General features: G+C 30.5%; 1 protein-coding gene across 1 annotated transcript; it reads left to right on the plus strand.

The window, feature by feature from the left end:
* Positions 1-40: 40 nt before the first annotated feature.
* frc (UDP-sugar transporter UST74c fringe connection) lies at positions 41-6,979 on the plus strand. The gene has a single exon (XM_088223661.1). It carries the CDS (start codon positions 573-575, stop codon positions 1,623-1,625), a length of 1,053 nt encoding a protein of 350 aa, XP_088079787.1. The 5' UTR covers positions 41-572; the 3' UTR covers positions 1,626-6,979.
* The last annotated feature ends 4,669 nt before the right edge of the window (positions 6,980-11,648 follow it).

Genomic DNA, 11,648 nt, shown 5'->3' on the forward strand with positions numbered 1-11,648 from the left:
AGATGGATGTAAGTTCTGACATGTTGTCAAAAATACCTATGTATGTGATGTACGTATACAAATAGATATATCGCGCATACCACAAATCATCTCAAATACGTCAAAAATGTTGTGCGGTTTCACAAGTATATATTGTAAATATATTTTTAAGACGTGTAAAATTATTATTTTGTGCAACGATTAATGTTTCTTACTTTACGGCGTGTAAAAAAACCATGACTCTTTTTTATAGTCGCCAAGGACAATTGAAACGTCAACAGGTTAGGTTCTTCAATATATTTTGATGACAGTGGATAGCCGGAAACCATTAGAGTTTTATTTAAAGTAATAAAAACAATACTGGTTGAATCTTATTTCGAAAATGAAAGGGTTGGTACCACGAATCAATAAAATTTCAAATTTCCCGTGTATAACAGTGTCTTTATTTCATCACAGTGTAAAAATGTAATTTGCCAAACAGTTATTATCCATTTAAATCGATTACAACTGTCGAAGCAGTGCTGGTTTTTTTTTAAATCACAAATTATGTTATTCTCTGGAGACTATATTCAAGTTCCTTCAATACAAACCGAATGAAGAAGTTTCGAGTGTGTTCATTATTTTTAGCCATAAAACAACAATTGACAATGACTTCCACCGATTCTAGTCCAACGCAAGCGGCGGAGATTGCCATATATTGGAAAAAAGTTTTTAGTGCATTGTTCTACGGAGTAGCATCTCTGCTAATAACAGTTATCAATAAGTCTGTGCTTACTAACTACCAATTTCCCTCCTACCAGTTTTTGGGTTTGGGTCAAATGGCGGCGACCATTATAGTCCTCGCTTTAGCTAAATCCACCGGAATAGTGAAGTATCCCCCGCTGGAGAAGAATACCTTTAGAAGAATATGGCCATTACCAGTTATTTACCTCGGAAACATGGCCTCCGGACTGGGAGGTACTAAGGAATTAAGTCTACCCATGTTTACTGCTCTTCGAAGGTTCAGTATCTTAATGACTATGATTGCGGAGAGAATTATTCTCGGAGTAAAAGCAACTGTGCCTGTTCAGTTGAGTGTATTCTCAATGGTTCTGGGTACGCTAATAGCAACGTTAGACGATGTGACATTCTCCTTATCCGGTTACACATTAGTTTTATTAAATGATTTTTTTACTGCCTCTAGCGGTGTGTGTATGAAAAAAAAATTAGACGCCAAAGACTTGGGAGCTAATGGATTATTGTACTATAATTGTTTGTTTATGTTTATACCGGCAATTTTTATAGCGTGGCAGTCTGGAGACTTGGCCATGTCATATGCCTTCAATGGCTGGACTAACCCGATGTTTCTTTTCCAATTTATCCTCTCGTGTATTATGGGATTTATTCTCTCGTACTCTATCATGTTGTGTACTAACTTTAATGGTGCTTTGACCACAACTATAATAGGATGTTTGAAAAATATTTCAGTTACGTATTTGGGGATGATTATTGGAGGTGATTATGTTTTTACGTGGATTAATTTTATAGGTTTGAATATCAGCGTTTTAGGTAGTATATTCTATACTTTTGTAACATTTAGAAAAAAAGAAAGTCCGCCAGTTGGTCCTGCTCAGGAACCACTACTATCCAAGATAGAAATTATTTGATGGTCTTTTCAAAATCTGTTCGTTATTTCTGTTTAATGTTGCCATAAAGTACACATTTGATGTGCCCGTATTTTTTATAAATAATATACCACATTTTTAATTGTAAAACAATGTTCTTCATTTTTTCAAATTCTAATTATTACATCGTTGTCCTATAGTGTATGGTGTATCTCCTAGTATTTTTTTAAATGTCAAAATATTAAATAAATCCTCATATTTATTTATTGTGGATAACTTATATAGCGCCATTTTCGTAATCATAGTATTAATTTGAATGATAAGATGGTCTCTTGCATTAATGCTCCGATTCATCATTAAGAGTTTGAGGACCTATAGTATCTTCCAAAAACACTTTGACACGAAAAGATTACTACAATTTAGACACATTCTTGTTTTAAGTATACCTGTTTATAATATAAATTAAAATGCAAGTATAAAAGGTTTGTGCTTCATATTCATTTGTCAATTCCATGTATCTGGTAATCAATAAAGTAAATTATTACTGCATAAGTTGATTGTTTTATGTTATGATCCATGCAATTATTTAAAATTTGCAATTAATTACACTCTACATAATAAAACACACGAGACAGTCATTCATAGATAAATCATTTGTGAATTTTTGAAATAGATTTGAATCAAAATTAATTTTGGTACTTACCTTAGTGAGTTTTTTCAAACTGGTATATAAAGAAAAGATGCTTTCTGCCTTGTAGACGTCGTAATATGTTTTGACTACATTTTTGCATATAGGATTTTTAATGTCAAAAATTGGTTAAAATGTGTCATTTTTGGAATTAGTTCACACATTTACACCTAAACATCAGTATCTAATTAGTAAATTTTATGTATAACTTGAAGGTACATTCTTAAATTATTTTACAATTTCGTGAACCTCGTATTATAGTTTGACATTTCAAAATCTGAAAAAGGTTTACAGTTTACTGCTTTGTATAGAGTAGTACCTACGTAACTTTTATGTGGGATATTCCTCATTCTCTCCATAAACTCCTTTCCGAATAAAACTATAAAAATAATGCAAGTATTGAAGAAATTGACTAAATGACAAACTTCTTTCAATACTTTATCTTTGACTGTTTCATTCATAGTATATATATATCTTAATTTTACAAAACCACGCTACGAAAGCCAGACGAATGCACATGAAATAGAAATCTGCTATTACTTGAGTTTGTAATGATAAAGTAGCAGATGCAACGTATATATAAGTACTATGCATGTAAAATCATGATTTTTTTATTTTATTTATAAAAGTCATAGAATAATAGGGTTGAATTGAAGAGCTTTTATTTAAATACTAAACCAAACTTCTGTTTAGATGTTCCTACTATTTATTATTTTTCACATTTTAATAGTTTTCATAATGCTTACTTAATCAATTTATTTAAGTTTGTGTTTATCGACATAGCTTTCGACCAGTATACACAAGTAATTATTGTATTACCTTTTTTAACGTAATACAGAAGAAGCTAGATAAAATCTTGTTTATTCAACATTATCAAATAGTCAAACCTAATGCATTTTATGATAATTCACGATTACTAAAAATAATGTTATTTTAACTCATTCAATAAGCAAATTTTGATCTACCAACCAGTCCGTCCCAAACACAAATAAATCATGAGAACAAACATTTGTGAAATTTTTCTATTAATCATTAGTATCTAAAAAAAAATTTTTTTAATTAAAATAAATATTTGCGTTCTTATGATCTACCCAAATATTTCAATTTTGGGAACATTTTTTTAGTCGTAAATAACCATGTTAGAAAATGGGAAACAAGTTGTGGTAGAGCGGGGTTCGGACCTTGGACCTGACCACAATCCGTCTCAATATAAAAACAGATATAAGCTACAGAGTAAAGTTATTCCTTGTTTCTTACTCTTATCCACATTTGGTAGTGCATAAGGCACTGCGTTTGTACAAAAATTGCGGTATTATCTTTATTTATTAGATTAAAACAAGATGATCAGTTTCGTGCTTATGGAAATCAGTTTAAAAAGACTTGAGAAATGAAAGACAAAAGTTTTTAAATAAATATTTTATTTTTAAAGCTTGTAAATTCATAACCTTGTTTTATGTGTGTATTTTACGATTCAAATGACCTTTTTCCAGTTGAATAATTTAATTGAATGAATTATAAAATCTTTCAATAAGGTATTTGACTTTTTACTTATCCTGTATCTCTGGAGTATTTTGCTTATAATATTGTAACTTGTACCTATAAACTTAAACAATTACAGTATTTTACTAACACAAATACCAAGATAATTATGATTGTTTGGAATGGACTGAAACATATCAATGTGTCAAATCGATAGATAGCACACAGATATTGTATATCTAAAGTACTTTATTTATGGTTTGGACAATTTCCATTTATTTTAATGTATTAATTAACTGATACACAATAATTAATAAACACATTGCTGTCAATATTTTTTTCTAAGATTTATTTTTAAAAATAAGGGAAGGGCTGGGAGTGGTAGTGTACTATACCATGAAAACTATAATTGCATTTTTTGCTCTACAGACTCCCAATCTGAGATAAGCATTATCAGCATTTGCTCTACTGATTCACAATCTCGGATTTTCATAGTGGTATTCGCTGACACTGACCAGTATGAAATAAATCGGATCAGGGCCTAAATTTATCGCCACAAGGAGTGCAGTATTTTCCTCCTAGGTTGCAAAAAACAAGCAAAACATCGTGCCGCTTCTCCCTAGGGGTAGGTAGAGAGGATAGAATGCTATATCACTGTCTTTGCATACAAACCACGCTTCCTCTACATTCATACATCTTCTCATGCACGCGCGCCACTTATTATTAATATTTTTTTTAAAAGAGAAATACTTGAGTTCTTATTATTTACTCAAATATTTAAATTTTCAGACCATTTCCTAAAAGTCGTAAATAACTTGTGCTGGAAAAATGGAAATTGAGTTGTGGTAGAGTGGGATTTAGAGTGGGCTAGAAGAACCTCGGACCTTTAGCCTGTGAGTCCACAATATACCACGAGACTACAACCCAGTTAAAAATTCCTTTAATTATTTGTTAGATTTAGTCATATCACGTCTTTCTCGTTTTCTACATTCATCAATATTTGCATCGTAAATCCTTTTAGCCGTTCTTTCACTGTTCATTGGCTCTACATATACAAACCAACGCGAAACTCCTTTCTTGATTTTGTTAATAATGCTGATCTCAGCCTTACATTATTTCATTTTTATTTTATTTTATTTTATTTATTTAAAATACTAACAGGTGTACAGGTTAAATTAATATAAATAAAAACTATAAAAATGTATACATAGTAGGGCCTGCCATCCAATTATATGTATTCACTAAATTATACTGCAATAAAGCGACGACCGTCGAAAGTTTGAACTATATAAAGAATAAATACACTTTTTATTAAAATAAAAGAAATATGGACAAAACAAGGAGATAGTGGGAAAGAAAAGAAGGAAATGGATAAGGAGTGGTGAAGGATGATTGAAGGAAAGTAGGAGTGAAAAATTACATTTGATTTCATGATTAAGAGGAAGAAAAGAGACAAAACGTCTATTCTCTGTTATTTCCAATCAAGACTATTAGTTCTCTTCTGTACCTATTATATGGAGTGTTAAATATATCAAGACTATTAAAATTCTTGTTTAATGCTTCACATATACGAGTGATCGTAGAATGTTTCCGATGATTATTTTTATTATTACGAATATAGAAAATATCAGAGTCTAGTTGGTCTGGAGGGGACACGGTAAGCAAGTAGATGAATTATTTCTGGGGAATCAAATTCATTATTTACAATTTTATGCACAAATCTCGACATTTGTGCACCTTTCGCACATAGTTTTACCACACATTCGCCTCAGAGATCGAATTTCAACAGCATTCAGCCTACTTCAATCCTTGTTTTTCCAATTCCATACATAAAGGTCGACACCAGGATTCCATTGTGAGCTGCTTATTTCGCATCCTGCTCCAAACATTTATTTGACAAAGTTCCCGGCACTCGCCCTCCTTTCAATATATTTACAAATTATTTGTTTATAATAATATGTTGAAATATTATTATGACAAAAATATTTCAAACCCTTTTTCCCCACTTTTAAGAATTGTAGCACAGCCCACTAGAACACATTAGTTGACATTTTGGTTTTTGGTTTTTTTCTATACATTTATTCACTTTTATATAGAGCTTCCTCTCGGACATACCAAACAAAAATATTGTCAACGGTTGAGAAAAAACTCTTCAATTGTTTGAAAACATCATTTTCAAAATAAGAATCTAAGTAAAAAAAATCAAAATGGAGGACTAACTTATTACGGATGCCGCTGGGCATTGGTATCGGTATACGTTTATGATACTATGCAAGTGTCTAAGTACCTAATTGGTGTTTTCGCCGACAGCATTGACAAAGTATCACACATATGGTTGAAATTGCGTATAAAAAATCCAAGCTTTGTGAACTTAGTAAGCACAGGCTCGACACCTCACTACAATTTATAACTTCTTTTGTAGATTATGAATGACATTCTTGTTTCGGGGGTTTTTACAATGTTATTTCATTTATGTTCTATGATCACTGCATAATGAACATTACAAGTGGGTGATGTCAGTTAAGTTAAAACCTTACCCTTGATTTGTAAACATGACAACTAACAGAAGTGTTTCAATTTGCGAAAAAGTGGTAATTATTTGTAAAATAGAATGTGGCGCGAAATACGTTGAAGTGTGTAAAAAGTTTTCTCTATCCATTGTCAACATTGTGAACAAATACGAATGTTTATTTATCTGAATTTGAAATTTAGAAACTGGTATTTTTGTAAGCATTTATTATAATTTTCAATGGTGACAATATGCAATGGCGATTGGATTAAAAAACCTTTCTCTGGTATAACGAGTAATGCTTATAACGAGCAAATTCAGTCGGTCCCGTCTTCCTCGTAATAACCGAGTTCGACTGTATTCATTTCTTTTTTTTGTTAGAAAAATTCATCACAAACTTGTCTAAAACATATGTATAATGTTTTTCAATGGTCCAAAAAAATTTGATTAGTAATGATTTTTTTAAAGAATTATGATATGATGCAACGTACAATTTTTTATATTTTTCATCGCTTTATAAATATCCTTCAAGGTACCTGCGTTGTCACTAGCAATTGATTTATGTAAGCGAGTCTTCCTTCTTCAATAAACATTAATGAGTAAAGTGGTTTTCTAAGTACCTACAGTGTTGAAAAATTATCAGCCTTGTGGGTCACCACACTTGATGGTCATGCATGTGTTAGATTCCCATTTGGATCAACAAAAAATAAATAAAACAAATCAATGAGAATTCGGTACTGCTATTTTTAAAATGTCTTTTTTCCAAAAACCAAAACTGTTTCTATTTTCTCAAATTAGTTCATGTTAAATTTCACTAGTACCCATGCTTTTTAAGATTTATTTTTAAAAATCGCATCATTAGAATTTTTTAGTTTATTTATCCGTTTGTATCCAGTTCAAAAGTGATTAAAAAAAAAAAATATTTGAATTTTTACCCCTGTTATGATAACATGTCTCATTATGTTAATTTAACTAGAATTTTTTTGTGGTTTTCCAAAATTAAAAATATTTATTTCTTGTGATTGTGAAACATCTACATTTATTATGTAATTAAATTCTTCGGGAGAGTCGTGAAATGCCTCTCAAAAAATTTTTTTTAATTCCCTGTTTAAAATTACGCAGTCAATATAATTAGAAGTAATATAAAAATTATAAATCAATTCTTTTGCAATTTTTGTCTCTTCTGAAAATAGAATTTATACAACTTAACTATAATTGATGCAGTGATGTTTTTTCAGTGCTGATATATGTCATGATTATTTACTTCATTGCAATGTTATGTGCAATGCTCTCCATTCTAAATTGATAAGTAAAATGCATATTTGCAGTTCTGTTTATTTAAATTACTGTTTATACAAATAGTTGCTCACCTTCTTTTCAGATATGCATATATTTTTTAATGTAAATATTATATTATTCATATTTAAAGCATTCATTTTTTTTATTAAAACACATACTGCAGTTAAATTTTAAGTGTTTTCTTTTCAATGTAAAATATGGGCACAGAGGTTACGTGTGGAACACAACATACTACAAATGGCCGCCTTGGCTTTGTTGGCCCTTTCACCCTTTTCACGAAATTTTCGATCACATTTTGACATAATTGTGGATGAATTCTGTCAATAACTTGTTGAATTTCCATTTTGAGCTTCGGAATTGTCTGGATTATTTGCATACACTTTTGCCTTCAGAAACCTCCAAAGAAAAAAGTCCTTGGTTCGTAGGTTTTCACGGCCTTCAGAATATAGATAGTGTTTTTCTGGGTTATTATGTATATCATTCAGCCCTGAAGATGGACACTGCAATGTGCTCCGAAACGTCGGCAATACAAAGCCCACAAACACGGCATAATAACCCAGAAAAACACTATCTATAAAAAAGTCCTTGTTGAAACCAAATATCATCAACATCAATTGCATCCAACGCAGGCCACAAAAATTTAGTTAAATTGTTGCGGTAACAAAGACCATGTCAACATTGCATTCTCAAAAAAATACAGGCCAATTATTCCGACAGTCCAAAATCCACACCACACGATCAAACGCGGTGGGTGCAGCCTTGCTGATGGATCACTCGTGGGTTTTCGGTGCCCCAAATTTGACAGTTCTGATTATCAACGTACCCATCAAGTTAGAAGTGAAAAAAAATTTTTTTTTGGTAAAATCACCATTGGCTCCATTATGCAATTAGATCAAAGCGTGCATGTGGAGGTCTTTGGTCAAAATTTACTGCAAAGAGCTAAGTATACTCGTCCCTTCTTGCAGCTTGCAGATTTATGTATTAGTAATAATATGCAAGTAATTTTAAAGAGATTGTAGTTTTACTGCATAAAAACTGCCCTACTATTAATTTTTATAGCAGTGTTTTGTCTCAATTAGGCCGATGCATTAAGCATTAAAAGTATATAACGATGCTAAAATCTGTAGCCAACTTCATGGCTGGCCTAACTACTGTCAAAATTCTGCTATTGGTGCAGATGTTACAAACATAAATTAGCATGTAGGCCTGCTTGGGTATGAAAATATTGCAGCCAGAGAATGAAAAAAACAAATTAAGGTTTTTTTGGCACAAAAATTATGAAGATGAACTATAGAATAAATATTTCAAATTTTTGAATTACCGAGAAATTCAGAACTCAAATTTCACAATCAATAATAAATTTTCATTGATTTAAAAATATTATGCCTCTTATTTTCCTATTTTATTTGCTTCGCCAGTATCGCGGTACTAATCTGTATATTACAGATTATGTTTGATTATACCTCCATGATTTTAACTATGTACTCATATTGTCAGAAGAATTTTTTTAATGTTTGTTAACATATTTCATTGAATAGTACCTAATACACAAATAATGACTGTAAGTGTGATCCACTCTGACGTTTCAGCTACCGTTCCAGAAGCCATCTTCAAATATGGCTCCTGCTGCGGTAGCTGAAATGCCGATTGTAAAAACACTTATTTTAATCCTTTCCGCGCATTCAAAATTGACATATTTTCTTTTAGTTTAAACACTTATTTTACGTATTTCAATTATTAGTTTAGACACTTATTTTTTTAGTAACCATGAATTCGTGATCGTAGAACAACGATGGATGTGCGAAGAATGCAACATCGACTTTTTTTTACATTTGATCTTGAAAAGGTTTTATATAAGCTTTTTATTCCAGGTTTTAAAAAAGTAAAATGTATATAACTAACCCAAGTATCAATGGATATACTTTTGTACTTATAATGTTATGACATGAAGTCTCAAAAAAAAAATTTCCGCTTTCACATAAAGTTAATGAAAATCACAAAATCACAAAATCACGTTGTTCTACGATTGTTCTACGATCATGACGATGTAGACTCTATACTTGATGAATACTTAAGCTATGAACCTTTTTGATAATAAATTACTCAGATATGCTGTGAGCACAGTGTAGTAGTGCTGTCATAGGCACACACACGTACGTAAGCACCACGGTAAATAAGTTCAAATAGTTGTTTTTTTCCAAAACAGCTTAAATAGTTTCTAATATATTACGATGAAATATCTTTGTTTTTTTTGTATTTAGCACTTTATTTTTTGCAATTGAATTACCAACTAGTTTCGGCTAAATACTATCCCTTCTTCAGGGTTAATTACAAACTAACACCATAAAAAATTTACACCGTGGGGGTGTAAATTTTATACAGCATATTACACAAACTGCAATATAGGAAATATACTAAAAAATATGAAACAAAAAACTGATAAATTAGATAAATCGGGCATTTACAAGTTTACTTGTCACGACTGCAATTAATTTTATGCTGGAAAAACATCACGCACATTTAAAACTAGACTCAAAGAACACATAAGATGTCTTAAAAAGAGCAACTTTTCGAAGATTGCAGAACATATTCTTACAAATAATCACTAATTTAATTTTGAAAATGGTATTAAAATTTTACACATAAACAAAAAAGGCCGTAAATAACAATGTAAATATTATTAATAATCGAATAAATTTAAGTAATAGTCATATTTTGAATATGTTCCCTCTCCCTAAATCTACACATAAACCCCCAGTCTCTACCCCCTCTCTTCTCCCTTAGCCACACCCACTCTACCCTAATAGTGTAAATGTTTATATCATGTTAGTTTGTAATTTGCCTAGCTTGGAACGGGGTATGTACCCTTGTTAGCTGGGCAAAGTGAACATGGAATTGTATTTTGATAAAGAGTGTGAATAAATAAATAAATAAATTAACCCTGAAGAAGGCATAGTATTTTGCCAAAACTACTTGGTTATTTAATTGTAAAAAATACAGTGCTACATACAAAAAACTAAGTTATTTCATTGTAATATATCGGATAATAATGTTCCACAAAATTAGTGCTTCAAATATTAGAAACTGTTTCAACAGTTGCTTGTACCAAATTTTCTTGCCCACGCCCTCTAAACTGTTTTTTGAAATTGTTTCACAAAAGAGTTTAAGAAGTGAAACAATAACTGTTGCTACTACTCTTTTTAAATAACCGAAACGTCCATCTCTAGTTGGAATGAATCCAACTTACACTTGATCAGCCAAAAAATATGATACATATTTATAAACATGTACCTACAGTAATTGGTATGTTCTTAAAAATATATCAAATTACTTTGCAATACTATGATAACTCAATTAATAATTGTCACTGAATAAACTGAACCTACCCTGTAATTGGATATAGCTATCTACTCTCATACATTGTATTTAATTTACTCATAAATAATGAGTAGATATCTTTTTTTCCAGTCAGTTAAGTTTTATAGATTAAAATAACTCCTAAAATTTAATGTGTTTAGCAGACAGATAAGCATTTGGCATACCTATATTGTTTTATTTTATTTAACAGGATGATAATAATTCAATTATGTATGTTTATCTTTTAACCCTTCAGAAATGACATTAAGAAATATTTATAATAAAAAAATATATTAAAAAATACAAAGTAATTTCAATACAAAGAGATAATCTCAAATTTGGTGTTATATTTAAGTATCATAAAATTCAAAGTGCCTAAATTTCCTTGAATTTTCTTTCCTGTGTAAAGGAAATCAAAACATGTGTTTCTTTGAACAAATTGTTTTAGTTATACTGTTTATGAAAATTAATAATATGAGGTGAATATGATAATTTGATTGCAGACCCATTTAGCAAAAACATATTTTTATAAATTTTAGTTTTTCAATGAATCTATTTAATTACCGTTCATTACTTGAGTTAACTACATAATTAATTCTGCACCTGACTCACTGATTTTTCTTTCAGTCATGAAAAAAAAATCCGTTCATCTTAACTTCCATTGTCAATATATCCCTTTCATTATAAAACTGATTTACAAATTATGTATAATATAAAATTTCATAACACTAAC

The sequence above is a fragment of the Micrasema longulum genome, unplaced genomic scaffold (genome assembly GCF_059751315.1).
Source record: "Micrasema longulum isolate JH-2025_06_02 unplaced genomic scaffold, ASM5975131v1 h1tg000246l, whole genome shotgun sequence".
NCBI lineage: Eukaryota > Metazoa > Arthropoda > Insecta > Trichoptera > Brachycentridae > Micrasema > Micrasema longulum.